The 16,240-nt window shown below is 40.9% G+C and overlaps 1 protein-coding gene across 1 annotated transcript in view; it reads right to left on the bottom strand.

Annotated features, from left to right (window-relative positions):
- Nucleotides 1–16,240, bottom strand: part of CSMD2 (CUB and Sushi multiple domains 2) — a 1,651,801-nt gene that overhangs the window by 487,580 nt on the left and 1,147,981 nt on the right. The window contains exon 13 of the mRNA XM_086956548.1: nt 11,084–11,266. Within this exon, the coding sequence (XP_086812674.1) occupies nt 11,084–11,266 (183 nt within the window). The remainder of the gene's footprint in view (nt 1–11,083; nt 11,267–16,240) is intronic.

Below are 16,240 nucleotides of genomic sequence, written 5' to 3'. Positions count from 1 at the left end.
TAGAGGCAACTAACCATTTATTACATTGGTTAAGTTTCCCGATAAATATCTTTTTAACATGTCTTATTGATCAGTCATTAAACTATTTTTGATACAATTAAGGCATTTTTAATTTTCACCACCTATTTTATTTATTTTATTTATTTATTGACATTTGTAGAGCGCGGCGAATACCCGTGGGCGTCTCGGCGCTAGTTAAGGGATGGATCAGCAACTGGGGTAAAGAAGATATACAAGGCTATTGGTCAAATAACCACGTCTTTAGCTGTTTGCGGAATGTGAACAGGGAGGGACTTGCTCGGATATGTGCAGGAAGGGTGTTCCAGAGTCTAGGGGCGGCAACCAGGAAACGCCTGTCGCCCCAGGTGACTGTTCTAGTGCAAGGCACAGCCAAGAAGTTCTGAATAGAGGAACGAAGAGATCGGGTTGGGACATGATGGAGAAGATTCTGTTTGAGAAAGTGGGGACCTTGATTATTGAGTGACTTGTAAACAATACACAGCGATTTGAATTTGATACGGCTGCGTATCGGGAGCCAATGGAGATCCCTAATGATGTTTGTAACTGGTGCGAACTTGGGGATCCCAGCCAGCATTCGTGCGGCTGCATTTTGGATTGACTGCATCTTATTTGTCACTCGGACTTGGGCATTTAAGAATAGAGCGTTACAATAGTCCAAGGAGGACAGGACTAGTGAGCTGACCAGTGTTTTCCCGGCCGTGTTCGGTAGGAAAGGTAGTATTTTCCTAATCATTCTCAATTTCATATGAGCTGAAGCCGCAGTTTTATTCGCATGTGCCATAAAATTGAGGCCAGCATCGAAGATGACGCCTAGATTTCTCACTCTGCTAGCTGGACTGGGCGGGGGACCGAAAGATGGTGGCCACCAGACAGGTGACCAGCCCGGGGAGAGGTGACCGAAGATGACCACTTCAGTTTTTTCTGAATTGAGTTTCAGACAATTCGTGGCCATCCAGTCACCTATTGCCATCATTCCTCTCGTGAATCGATTGGCCACTTCCTCCCCGTCCCCTTTGATAGCCAGTACCAATTGGGTGTCATCGGCGTAGGAGGTCAGGCTCATCCCAAATGCTTTGATGACATTTGCAAGGTCCGACACGTAGATATTAAATAGTGTCGGACTCAGGGATGAGCCTTGAGGGACCCCACACGGCAGAGACACCTTCGATGATTGGTAGGGTCCTAGAGATACTGCTTGTGATCTATTGGCCAGAAACGATACAAGCAGGTCCAGAGCAGTTTTCTGGACCCCCAGTCGTTCGACACGGTCGACTAAGATCTTGTGGTCGACCGTGTCGAAGGCCGCCGAAAGATCCAGCAGTACCAGGAGTGCTGTCCCCCCCTGGTCTCGTATGGCTCTGATGTCATCCGCAGCCTTTAGAAGGGCAGTTTCCGTGCCATGACATTTGCGGAATCCGAACTGGGTGTTATCGAGCAACTGGTGCTGCTCCACAAATTCCGACAGTTGCTGATTCATGTCTTTTTCTATTACCTTAGCCAGGAAAGGAAGACTGGCTATCGGACAATAGTTTTTCAGGTCATCTTTATTCAAATTGGCTTTCTTTAAGAGGGGTTTGACCAACGTATGTTTCAGAGAAGCCGGGAAAACCTACACTTATTATAAGTCACCTTCACATCCACTTAGCCACTCACCACTTCACATCACCTGCTCCACAGTAAATCTGGTGTTGAAGCACACTGGGGTGGCATTCGGCCACACCCAGTGGGGCCCGATGATGAAGCTTGTCACCGACCAGGTCGGTGAGTGAGGGCTTTCTAAAAATACCAAGTCGGTGTTTCTTTCCCTTTAGTACCTGTGCTCTTAATCCTGCCATTTCTACATGAGCTCCGAACACTCCTTTGTTGTTGATAATGTTTATCAGTGGGGAATAAGAGTGTTCACTCTCCCTACCTCTCTTTTTGTTGATACAGAAATAGAAATAGAAAATAAAAATGTTTGGAATTCCAATATGTTGATGAAGATGATCTGTCAGAAGATGTTACTCAGGACTGAGTTTACCAACTCAGCTTTGCCTCAGAATCAAATAGATCCACTCTACAAGTGGAAGTAACCGCAAGGTATTATGGCATTAAACAGTATATGGAACGGTGTGATCAATTGGTTTACATCACTACAAAAGCTAAAACAACAACACTTATCAATAGGTAGCTCAACTAAGTTGAATGGGAAACTAGTTACAGAAAAGACTGAACTTACCTATTATTTTATACCTCAAAATTAGGTAGAAGATTTACAAGATAGCATCATGTAGATAGTTAAGTGGAAGTAAAAATTTAAAAAAGTACTATAATAAAATAACAATAACATACGAAATTAGTTCATTATACTAAACTATGTATGCAATTTCAATAATGTGGAAGGTGATATAACCACCAGAGTAGTTGCCTTCTAGAATAGCTTTATACAAGAAAAGGTCTGAGGGCCTTTAATGTAAGAGTAAACGTACCCGCCCCGCCTGGATCCCTGTCACCTGAACATTAGAAAAGCACTGTAACACTGCTTGTCTACTCATCCCTGAACTCAGATCAAAGCTTCAGCAACAGACTAAAACTCATGATTCCCTTCTCGTGACTTTCCCTGGACGCGCCCTCATTCCAGCCTCCCAACCAGAAAGATAGTACGGTAATATAGCTACTACACAGTGGGGGACTTAGATCAGCTCTTTACCAAGATAGGTAAAAACCATTACAAATTATTGAGTGCAATATGACACTGGGGGCTATGCACCACGGCAGGGTGGACAATGTTTTATGGGATCCTGGTCCAACTCTACAGTAAAGGCTTAGGCACCTGTGCAGGGGATCACAAATCTAATTGCAGCCATATGCTTATGTCACTGATATGTTCAAAGTCAGGCTGTGTATAACTTAAACCTGCCTTTCCAACATTACCTCTAAAACTATAGCTGGCTTTGATCACTTACATTCACATGTAAATCCAATATATTTGTCTCTTCATCATTTAAAGTCCACTTCTGCAGGGCTCGGCTTTATATGACAATATAAAAGAAGAATACGCGGTGCTCTGTCTTTAGATAGAATGGGTAATGTGCATTGCATTGAAAAAGTTAAATATCTATTGCAGACTTGATGAATGTTAAGTTAGTCTGTGTTTGTGCATTTGAATGGTGTATTCGGTGTGCTTCCTTAGAAAGGTACACAAGACTTGAAATTCAAGCTTTAAAGTTAACGTCATTTCCTTTGAAATATTTTGAACAGGCGGGTTGGAATCTTAATATATGTATTGAACATGAGCCATGAGTGCAGCTGAGCTCTGAAGCATGGCCTCTGGATGTCTTGCGTCTATAGCCAATGGCGGACAAAGTCACAAACTAAAAGTGCTTCCTAAAAGAGCACTGTTTTCAGCTTTGTGCTGCATAAACAATCTTCAAGCAAGTAAGCCCCCTCTTGCTCCATAGAAACACATGGGAAGTCAATTTCTATGAACTCTCCTAAATGATGGAGGGCAGAGAAAGAAGCCTGTTCTTGAGACGCATGCTGTTGTTAGGAACACTAAATAGATGCCTTCAGACCCACAGGTATGTGGGAGCATTACATGACACAGCAACCATTAAATAGTTCTACTATACTGCCACAAGGCACACAGGGAGTTTTAGACTAATTGGTTTGAAATGAGGGACAAGCAATGTTGAGGGTCTATCTTTTATTCGCACTAACAATATGTTTAATTGCTGAGATATTCATTACTATGGTGACACTTGCTACTCATTCCATTTGCAGAAACATCATGTATATTACTTATTATTTATTAGTATAACCATTAAAAACTATATGTGTACTGACACTGTGGGTTCGGGGCCAGGCACCCATATCTTTACCCTGAAAGATATTCTGTGATAGGCCGGTGGGATACAAAACTCGCCACTCACCCTACTCACCATCCATTTACATTTCTCTACAAAGGTCACTCTTACTTAGGAGATTAGGGAAATTTACCTGGGTTAATTTATCAACAGGACGACAAAGTTCCTAGATCAGGGTCCTAGAACAGGATCCTCCTGTTGCTAAATAGATTTATATTAGGAGCATGGACACTGGACCTTTATAGCTCCTTGGTCCCCCCTCTTTGTTTAACAAATTTACCTGGGTTGACATCAAAACCTTTGGGGGTTTACCGGGGCAATAGAGTGCTGCACGGTACATCACTTTGTATTGCATCGCAAGCCAAAAACATGCACATTTATGATGGAGAACTAAACATCGCACACATCAACGCATGTTGATATTCAACAGAAACAATGTTTTTTTATTCAATGAGTACTCATCAAATGTGCAAACCAATTCTACTTCTGTGACATCAATTATGGTCTGCACTATACAAAACGATGTAATATTGAAAGAACACTTCTAACCATGGGCAAATATATCATCAGACAGTTGAAACCCTTAGGAGATCAATAAAAGGGAGGGTAGAAATATTGTTCTACTGTGCTGCAGCTTCACATTCCGTCCACATTTCCTGAAAGGCTTCCTATGAGAACTTTGGTAGCATAAAAATGCCTATTACAACATCTGGCCCTGAGCTTGAACTTTCAGCTTTTCAATTCGTTTTATAAGGTGTGAAGAAGATCTATGAACCCACAAAATTGACTAAATTGTGTAGATCTTGGTCAATGTCAAGTAAAACCCAAATAAAAAACCAGAACAACTTCTAAAAATGTGTTTTACAATCAATATTCAATCACAAGAGTCTAGGATGCATGTTAACATAAAAGTGGACCAATTCCCTAGACCTTGAGCTGTGCTTTACAACCTCTGCAAAATATATTTTGAATCCCCTTGTTCTAAAAGCAGTGTTTTCTTAATATGCAGATTCATGGAGAATAACCAGATGCGCTTCAACATTTGCACTCTTATAGTGCTAAGTAACTAAGCTACCAACGAACACTTGAGATATATACATGTTCTCATGATAAAAAAAATCTAATTTCTACCCAGACGGCAGTAAGCAATCATAGAGACTTCCCTATTCCAACAAGTCAGTCTCCAGACAGCAATAACAACAACCTCTTTTATGGCCTCATTTAGAGTTTGGTGAGTTTCTAAATCAATAGGGAGCCTGCTTTGAAAAGCTTGCACTTCCCCCATCTCACTTAGAGGTAGAAGGACTGCTGGATTTCTGGTGCTAGAACCTTAGCTCGCGGAAAACCTCTGATGAACAGCCGTCTGCATTAGGGCCACTGGTTTCTGAGTGTTGGACGGCTTGTATGTGTTAGTCATGCCTTCCAACAATATTTTGTTCCTGCAGTGGATCATCATGCCTTACAAGGTATTGTAACATTACTGTATTAACCTGCTTCAGTAATAATATAATACTAGGCCTTGGCGGTAACATATGATCCAATCACGAAGCTTGCAGAGTTTTCCACACTTCACAAAGCACGCAGAGTTCCGAAAAACTCATCTCCACTACACAGAGTGGAGTTTTTTTCTCGCTCACGCTTGCCAGTCCCAGCAAATTCTCTCAACGCGGGCATTCAGATTTCTCAATGCAGGCTGTTGCGGGTGGTCGCGGCCGCTTGTGTTGAGAAAATTTTGTTTGCATTGAGAAAGCTGCCGCTCCGGTAGAAAATCTACTCAAGCGGCAAGAAAAGAAGCAGCGCCCTTTTGAGCTGCACCTGGTGCCATTCATGCTCATTTTACAGCATGGGACAAAACTGAGAATCATTGAGAACGGCATGACCAAACGTACTCCGCCGCTTGCGGAACTCCGTTTTTTGGTCACCAGGCCTACATAATACATCAAGAGATCATTCTGACTTATTACATCATAAAAGAGAACTCCTGGTTCTAGGCTTAATAAATTGGCACTTCCATGCACACATTCCCCATCTCACTCCATTATCTTCTCCCTACCATGCTTTCTCTAAACAGACTCTTGAAAACTATCTCTTCATCATATTTGCTCTCCCTCTATATGTAAATATGTGTGTAAACAGAGCTACACAGCATCAGAACATTTAATGCGATGGAGATAGAAACTGATAATATAAACATTAAGGGGAGCACTCTCCACATTTTTCTCATCAAACTTCTGCAAGTTTTCTCTCAAAAATCAATGTTCTCTTTTTTGCTTGAAGTAAGACAGCCACTTCGTTCTCTTGCTTTACCTCTTTCTTTCAACCAAATCCTTTATCTGTGCCTACTCTGCATCTTTGCATGTAACCTCATTCACTTTCCCTCTCCCTCAACTCTTTCATCTTTATGTAATTCCCACTCTCCTTACTCACTGGCATTAACTTGGTACAGTTGTTGATTTTTTATGCCTTGCGAGTTTTACAGCCGGCCATTTCCAGTGTTACATGAAAACATTGATGATTATTTAAGGCGCCAAGCACAGTTTTCACAAGCAGTTTGATTTCTTGAGTAACTCCTCCTTATAGCCCAACATACCACACTGTCATATAATAAATTTTAAAAATGGTATTGCAACACCACCTTGCTTTAGCCCAAAGGTATCAAATATCAGTTCGAAAGCACCATATCTAAGTCAGAATTTCTGAATACCCATAACCATTGGAAATAGATTCCACCTACCTTCCCTGCATCTAAATCTGTCTTATGTGGATATCTTGGAAAGGTCATGGATTTTCTCTCTTGGTCTTGGGTTTTCAAAGTAGATGCAATTTGTGACTGGGCTTAAAAGGCAGCAAATACAGAATTATGCGTCATAGAGCAGATGTTTAACTGTTGTGGACCCCACGACTGTGAGAGTTGTAGTGGTCCCCAGAAGAGTAGCACACAAGAGATGTGAAATATAGGAGAAGTAAAAAAACAGATATAATTCAAGAGGATCAATGTATATAGCCTAATATATTGGATGCAGGTCACTTTATCAAATTTTCAAGAAGAATGACAATTAACGTGAAGTGCTTTGTGATTATCTGACTAGGTCACAATAGAGGCATTTGCTGTCATTATAGTTTCTAATGCTGTATTAATTTACTTCATGATTAATATAACACACCAAGAGACCATTTGGAGCCAGCACCATCATAAAGAGGACACCTGGTTGATCCTAGACTTAGAGAAAGGGCACTCGCATGTAAATAGGAATGGTGGCTTTAGTATTAAACATAAAATGGCAGTTTTGTTATTCCAACTTAGCCCCACACACGCTGAAGACTCAGCGTGAAGCAATGCTTTGGATCTCAAACGTGCATGCAGGTTCATGGTTAGATGTCAGACACAATTTAAAGTAACATTCAATGATTAGAGGGCTTTCAGTTAGCCCAGCTCAGCTTCGGTCATTAAAGGAATATGACACCTATTGAAAGATGCTCAGGGTTGACACAAGTGTAACAGACCTTGGTCTGCCACTTGTTTATGCACTATATAGATATGCTCTCATATTACTCACTAACAAGCATTTGGTGAGCCAGTTTACAGGACTGAATTCCAGTTGCCATGAAGGGGTTGGGTTTGCACTGTCCCGAGATGGCATAAGAACCATAATTCCAGTCCTGGTTCATGGCCATCCCTGGGACCAGTGGACAAACTGGCAATCAGTATCAGAGAAAAATTAAATAGCACTTCTTTCTACCCGATAAACATTCAACAGATAATTTGTCAAGCAAGAGCTTGGAACATCCATCTCTAAATTCCAACTAAAGATGGTGGTTTGACCACCTCCACCTGAAAGCAGTCTGTATTGTTTTTTGCAGTCACTTAAATATGAAAACAGCAGGCACTATTTGGGCTAGACAGGTAATTACAAGAGAAATGATATTGCATTTCTTAACATTGATTGCCCAATTTCTCTGTACTTCTGGTTTAGGCAGATATGTAAAGCAGGGTACAGATAACTGAAAAGATTTCCCACTTTCCCACAATATGGTCAAGAGCTGAAGGCAGCAATACACCACAGTTCTTTTTATTCCGAATCTATTTATTTATTTAGTGTTTTGTATAGCGCAAACATGACCCGTTAAGGTATCAGATCGCTTTACAGCAGTAGCAAGTAATTACAAGGATTAGTAAAAACAAAGTTAGATACAAATTGGAATGTGCAAACATGACAAAACAGTGCAGGGAAAAACAGACTATACACAGGGAATAGGGGAGGTGAACAGGAGAACATTTGGGGAGACCGCAGGAGGACGATGGTAAGAGCAGAGGAGACTGCAGGCAATCACTACTAGACCACCACACAAAGAGCTTGTAGAGAAAATCTTTAATCAGAATGTTAGAGAGGAAATAGTTGAACACGTGTTGCGGCTCAGACAATTATGAGTAAGACAACCGCAGAAAAAGATCACTGTTGCCAATAGGAGTTTAGCTAAGGAATTGGCTCTTCAGCTAAATTAAACAAGCGCTCGCCATTCCTGTTGTTTATTTTTGCATCACGCTTTCACTAGTGAAAGCGCAATGCAAAAATAAACACACAGCGTCATGTCTCCTTTTGGGACGGCCCATCCAGACTGGATCTCACGGCTTGTTTATATAACGCCCTCATAAAGACAAGAAACTGCTTCACGACAGCCGTGAAGCAGGCGATCCAGTCCGGATGGGCAAACCAAAAGGCGATAGGGAGGCAAAGCAAACAGCTCATTTCCATTGGAAGGCCTCCGTTTAGCATAAACGGTGACGCCAGCAAATGAAAATGAGGGGTGGGGATTAAAGTCCCCTTCTAAAATCTCCTTCATCACAAGAGGTGTCGTAGAGTGAGCGAAGGGTTGCGCTACAACGCTACTCGAGACCGAAAAAGAGTTATTTAAAGTTTGGTGGTGCAGGAGCCTCACCATGCATTACCCACAATAGCCATGATTCCCCCGTCTGATTAAGAAGTGGCGGAACCACCACGTTTCTGACTACAGAGCCTCATCTTGCTCTGCCTTCTGAAACCTTTGGCTTATAGCCGATCCGACAAAGGGCTGTCGGTTTGTGGATGTCAGAAGGCTCTCCTTCTTTAGGTTGGGCCTTTTGATGTAAATTTTTCCTGACAGGGGCTGCTACGTGAAGTGGTCTCTGGTAGGTAAAGTAGCTAATGGTCGTACTCTCAGAGAGAAAATTCGCTGCAAGTCAGGGCCAATGAGTTTTGATTTCTCAGAAACAAACTGCTGGTGTGGGAATTTGTATAAGAGAAACAAAAACACTACCAAGATGGCCACGATGGCATAGCGGCTCTACCTGCAATGAATTTTCTCTGACAGTGCTCCGGGTGTACCTGTGGGAGTAACGGGCAAAATGGGTACCCCAGAGCAGTAAGGCTTCTTTAAATAAACCAAGTCTCTGATAAAATATTGAATAAGACACAATAGCCAGATTGCTCTGTTTGTGATGTGTAGAGTTGGTAATATTTCTCTCTCCGTTTTTTTGTAAAATACAACTATAATAATTATGTAAAAAGATGCATTTTATTTAAAAATAAATCTACGGGTTCAGCAGGCTGAGACGTTATAATCATGCCCACAGTCTGCTTGAATGAGAGACAGCTTGTGTTGTTCAGGCTGCTCTCATTTCTTGAAGATTTAAGCAGATGGGCACAAGATGCAATTGTACAGAGAATATGTATGTGATGAAATAGTCCTACAAGTGGATTACAATACACTATCGGAGAGAAAAAAAGGTTTGAAAAAGTATGCAATTAAAGCTCAGACCCGCACACTGACACATCGCCTTGCAGAATCTTTAAGTTTAAATCAATAAGCAAAGAATCTATACTGGTTTTTTATCTCCCCTGGATCTATCATATTTCACCAAAGCACATGTGTATACACACACAACCCCAGCGCGTACACCCCCAAAACCCCACGTGCACAAATACACATACACACTCACACGCACACACACACACACACACACACACACACACAATTGCAAAGAAATGCCTACGATATTTCCTTCACTATACTTGCAACTATATTGTAATTTAGCATATATCATATATCCCTTCTTCTTGTGCTGTAGTTTTATACCACTTAGCTATTTAACAGTTACCATATCCCACCGCTTCTCTATACACACATACACATTGTTATGTTAATGGAATGTTTAACCCTCTCTCCCTACCCCTCTCTTCTGTATACACACACACAGTCTCGCACACAAACAAACACAAACCGGTATTTTAATTATGTATCTACGTGTCTGTATTTATACAGTCTTGTATTCATCGAATGTCTTTCATTTGTTCTTTATCCCACCCCTACTCTGCATATATGCACATACACAAGCTTGTATTATTTCACACTTCGTTAAATCTTCCCACTCCCATCGCCACTGCATGTATACATCATTGCATTAATTTAGTGTTGCCCATACCTCCCCACTACGACCTCCCCCTCTCCATTTTGGAATAAATAGATCCACCATTATGTAAATTTACAGCTGATCATGGTTTCTAATTCCCTACTGTAACATACAGTATTAACATAAATACAGCGTTTTTCATTTCACCTCAAATACACCTTGTCTCAAGTCCTTGTATATGACACCATATTTTTTCTGGTACATGCTGTTCCCGGTATTGACGACATTATTTCCTGTCATTCACCTGCAGCCTTTTTTACACAAAGCTTTGAGAAAGGGATGCAAAACTAATTCAGGTAGACTACGCACAACTTTCAAGAACAGCCAATGTTTTTTAGTTATGGTCACTGTGGCCCATGGTGAGAGTAAGAAAGTAGACCCCTGTATATGAATTGGCAATAAAAGATCAAATAATGCCATTTAAAAGGGAGCAGGCAAAGAAGGATAAGCTGGAACCCATTACAAACATGGTCACACTTGCCAGAGAGGCTCCAGGTCTCTCTTTCTTATCCGCTTCGCTGCTGATGACGAGCTCAGCTCGTCATCAGCCACGGTAGTCGTGTGTGTCGATGACGAGCTGAGCTCGTCATGTAATGCAGCTTTTCGTAAATTGCCGCACACAGCGGGAAAAGCCGCTGCAGCGATGCGGTTATTATTTATGATTTCATTGCAAAGGAAGGATGCAGCAGTGGTAGAGCAATGCATTAAGAAACGGCGAGAGAGGGATGTTCTGGGAGTTGCCACAGATGGGGCCAAAGCACAGACTTACAAACACATCCAGGTTTCTTTGCCGACCACTGGTTATTCTTCTGGCAGGTGATGGTTTTCTGGCCCACCAGCTCAAAGGCTGGCTGGCACTCAAATTTCAGCATGTCACCATGGCGAAACCTGGAACCCTCCCTCTTGCCATACGCTGGGACACCAGGGTCCCCACAGCTTCCCTGGTCAATTTCTAAGAGAAAGAAGCAAAAAGAGGAAGGTGTTTTACAAACATTAAACTTTAGTGCCTGATACAGAAAATACACCAGCTTCATGCAATAGTGCCCAACCACCTCTTGTTTAACCTCCAGGAACACAAATTGTTGACTTTTGTCATTTTTGATCTTCATCAATCAGTGAAACCCAGCATTTCATGTGATCAGTAGATGTAAAATAATGATATTTGTAATCTCTAATCTCTTTACAGATCCCAAATCTTCAAAATGTATATTAAATAGGTAAGGATCTTACATCCAATGGACAAAAATATCTAACAGAGACAGCAAACTGTAGAGAAAATACACCAGGAATGGAGAAGAGAATAACAAGGAGGAAACTAGGAAGAAAACACAGTGGAAAAGAACAATATTGGTAACGGGAAAATGGAAATGAGAAGATAGACAAAGGGACTTCAAGAAAAGACAGATAAGCAATTGAAAAGAATGGCAGGTAAATTCAGTTTGATCATTATAAATAAGGGGGTTCAAGTAGAGGGTAGTTAAATAAAAGATGGTGAGAGTAACCTTCCTAGGAAGATGGAAAGTCAAAAAATGATATGCAGAGGTGTAGAAAAACGGGTTCTAAGAAGCTCTGTAAAGGCAAACAGCACTGCTATAATCCTACATTGTGTACATGTAATAGCAAGAGTTGTGTCAATTTAAGCTGCGCTGTTAAAATCCTTTGTTGCGTAAAGTCAGATAAGATTGCTAGAGTTGAACAGCTCTCTGCATCACCTGCTGTGTAACTTTTGATAACCCCCATTATAAATTGTGTGTTCTGTAAAGTTGAACAGCACCATTAAAATATGTTTTGCTGTTTTGTGTACATTCCGGTTAAGTGTTCTGTTCACGTCATCCAGTGTGCAATGGACAACCTGTGTTATTTCCGTTTATCTTAATTTCCTCTGCCCACTGGTGAGCCTTGGGTTCAAACTGACTCCTCCTCAGACATGACATCAAGGCGAGGCCATCAGCTCTCAATCACACCTAAAAGAAAATCTGTTTGCACTTCAGAGTTCATCCTATGTTACCTTCGAGTCTTGAACATGGCGTCCTCCACTTCACACTTAGTGCTTTGCAGTCAGTCGCTGAAACGCCCCTACTTCACCTCTAGGGTGGGCTTTATGTTGGCTAAAACGGTTAGAATCTGCTTTCCTCCTATTCACACCTGTTCTCATGCCGCAGGCCATACTTAAAGCATGCCTTCCTCTCTTCACACCTGGCTGAGTGATGCCTATTCTCATTAGAACATGCCTTCCTACATACTAACCAGACCTGGCGAACATACCGTCCTCGGGTACAGATCTGCCTGTATGTTACCGGTCAGATGAAGAGTATGTCTGTTTCAGACTCTGAGAAGGCTTCACGCCGTAGCGATGTGTAGAACATGCCTTTCAACTATTCACAGCTGGTTCTACACTGCTAGTCATGCTTAGAACATGTCTTTCCCTTATGTTGCCAGTCACTTGCTACCTATGATCATAGTATTACTTTTTTTAATTCAGAGCTGGGTTTACGCTGGTGGTCAGTGACAGAACTTGCTGCTTCTCATTTAAAGCTAGTTTCACACTCCTGGTCATGCTTAGAATACGCCTTTCCTTTAGACTGACAGTAACAGTTAGAATATGCCCTTCTCTTATTAGAGTATGCTTTGTGCTGGTGGTTAGAGACAGAACTTGCTGTTTTATATTTAAAGCTTTCTTCACGATACAGGTCATGCTTAAAACATACCTTTACTGTATGTTGCGGGTCACTTGCTAAATAGGATTAAGACAGAGTTGAGTTTACCCTGGTGGTCAATGAAGAATTTGCTGTTTAACAATTAGAGCTCGTTTCACGCTCATGGTCATGCTTCGAACATGCCTTTTCTTTACACTGCCAGTCATGCGTAGAACATGTCCTTTGCTGATTTTAAGTATGTTTTACGTTGGTGGTCAGCAATATAACTCACTGTTTCATATTTATAGCTCGTTTCACTCTGCAGGTTATGCTTAGAGCATAGTGAAAATATTTAAGTACCCCCTCCTCCGTTCATGTTTTCAGGTGATGATGTTTAATTTGTTTAACTGTTTTTCATAGATTTTAGATTTTCAGCATTTATTGGAGATATTACAAGGTACAGTTTGAGATTTTCAACAGCCGACACGTGTTTCACCCTTACATGGTCATCCGGACCAGGGTTTTCTCAATGTTTTCTAAAATGGTTAATATCAATTCTTAAATTTGCAATTTTGTTTCAAATAGCTCTTATATTTCAGCCAGTTTCACAAGTCATGGATCGAAAAACGTGGTTGCAGTCTGCACGGCATCATCTTTCATGCTTAGAACATACCATTCTTTATACCAGTGTAAAACATTGAGACAGACACCAGAGTAGGTTTAATACAGATCTGTAAACCTCTTTATCTTAGATCAGACCCTGTGAGGATGGGAAGGGATTTTATGTATGGAAACCCCATAAAGCTCTAACATAATAAACCCTTTATTGCAAATATGTTCGCCTGTGCAGTCTATTACACTCAACACTAACATGTAACATTCCGAAACTACAATAATGAAGCGAGAAAATGAGTTAAGGAAATAAAGAACTATCAGACAGACATAAAACTTCAGATCCTTCTGCAGAAGGAGGCTTCTGCTTTGTGTTCCATAAAGAAAGTGCTTCATTGTAATGCAGTTACCACTGAATAGCTGCCGAGCTCACAGAAGTGAAAGACTCTCTCTAATAGGATTAGGGTTTTTCATTATTTAGAGGGTTTGCCGTGCGTGCTCTTTGTAGTGCGCACATGATGCAAATCCCAACATGGGTGGCGGCAGAACTGAATATTGTTTGATTTTGGAACTATACGCGGGTGTCCAACGTAAGTCCAGCAAGGCCAGTTCCATGCCACATTTTGAAGTCAACCACTGGCTTGGTAAATAATCCCAGTTTAGATTAATTGTACGTACATCTATCTCTTGGGGCGATCCTCCAAAAATGTCTTTGTCCCAGCCCTTCTTGACCAATGTTGAACCAGGCTGAATTTAAAATGACCAATAGGAATGTTTTTATTTGTATTTAGGCCCCATAGACTCAGCTTCATAAACTGAGAAATGCTCATTGGGACCTGATATCTGGCCCTATTCCATCCCCTATTACTTTGGTTTGGTAAGCACTCACAGAACCTAGCACGATATCCTGTATATACACCTATTGAACTGTAGCCAGCACCTGTTCTGTGACCGGATGTTGCCTCATCAATTATTTCGACAAATAATTATGTCTGTGAAGGTGGCAGCAGGAGTTTATGATCATTGTGTTGATTGTTTCCCTAGTGACTCAGAGCAAGAACGTTGGGCTCTGGTGACACATCATGGACTCCTGTCTTTACACATATCGTACCCATTGACCAATTAGGTTTCATCTTTTGGCCTCCATCTTAAAGCTTACGCTGACAACAAAGTGCACGGTAGTACTGAGCTCTTTCAAGGATTGCAATTCAGTCACTAAGACTTCCATTTACATCAACCCTTATTTAGAGTTTCAGAAAAAAGGTACATCGCTTTTTCCCAGAAGGAGAATTCTGGATTTTCTTTTTTGAGGGCCACAAAGCCATATGAAGTAAATATGAAGTTAACAATTCTGAGTAATGGAAATACACATTTTGGAGTAAGTCAATACATGTTTTCGTAAATCACTGCAACTATCACCAGAGTTAAGTGAATATATGCAATAATACACAGATTAAGTAATACAGTACAGTGTTGTTATTGAGGTGCCAGGCGTGCTTTTATTGTCTGTCTTTTTATACACACTATGCCACATGAAGCCCCTAGAAACAGATAAAGCACTCCAAATGAGGTCATGTCAGAAATACGTAACCAAAATAAAACAACCTTCTTTTCGACTTTTTGGTTATTTATATAGACTCATTTCCCACAGTGCACAGCTCTTTAGGATATATTTGCTTTAAGTGCATGACTATGCACTTAGGCGTGCTGCAGCTAAGTTTCCATTTCCAAGATCATTGATCCAGGCTTCCTAAACTGTACCTAATTGCTGTACTCACCCCGCTTTGTGTCTTAACTCAATGACAAATTAGTCTGAAATGTCCAGGTTGATTTCAGTACTAGGTACAATTATGCAACCCCTTTGGAGAAGGGGGAGACCCCTGGACTCTTGACTCAGAATCCACGTGTGCTGCAACACTGACAAAGTAGCAAAAAACAGCTATCCAAATCACCCTACCCTACTTCGGAGAAAACTAACCATTGCAATAGGCCAACATAACTCAAGAAGCCACAGCATCACCAGATTTGAAATCAAGAAGCGCAAAAAGGAGAATTAACAGGAGACAAGTGGAGCAGTGCAATTTTGGCTCCACCCTTAAATGTCACAAATACGCAATATCTATGTACACTTAGCATTAAATATTTAGTGAGGCCTAACGTTATTAATGTAAAGTATTTCAGTTGACATCACTATTAAAGTGCATTCACTGTAGGATTAGCAACTCATGCATAGACTTTGTGCCTTAACTGTATAGATGATATACTTTTTAGAGACTTGCTAAATAAACCATCTTCATACTATGAGTATGTGTAGCTTAAAAACTAAAAGGTTTTATGTAATGCGTGCACTAATGATTCACACTTGCATTTATAATGTAGTTCTTAGTCACAATTGGAGGCGGGTATTCAAAAATTACTTTTCCTTTAAGAAATTTAACATGAATCTAATGTACAGGCAGTTTTTATTCAGTGGTGATTAAATGTGCACAATTGATGTAATACTTTAAGTTGTCCTGATTAGGCTTATTTTTCTTCTTGCATAAAATACTGTTTCCTTTTTCTGCTTGCATGTCTATTTACTTGCAGTTACAATTCATGTGGTTTGTTAGTTTGAGAATAGATACAGCACAGTACTAGCGATAGCGAGAGCTTGAGAAAAGGACTTCACAAGGAACATC

The sequence above is a fragment of the Lissotriton vulgaris genome, chromosome 2_1 (assembly GCF_964263255.1).
Source record: "Lissotriton vulgaris chromosome 2_1, aLisVul1.2, whole genome shotgun sequence".
Classification (NCBI taxonomy): domain Eukaryota; kingdom Metazoa; phylum Chordata; class Amphibia; order Caudata; family Salamandridae; genus Lissotriton; species Lissotriton vulgaris.
The sequence above is the reverse complement of the archived record's forward strand: the minus strand, read 5'-3'. Positions and strand labels throughout refer to the sequence as shown.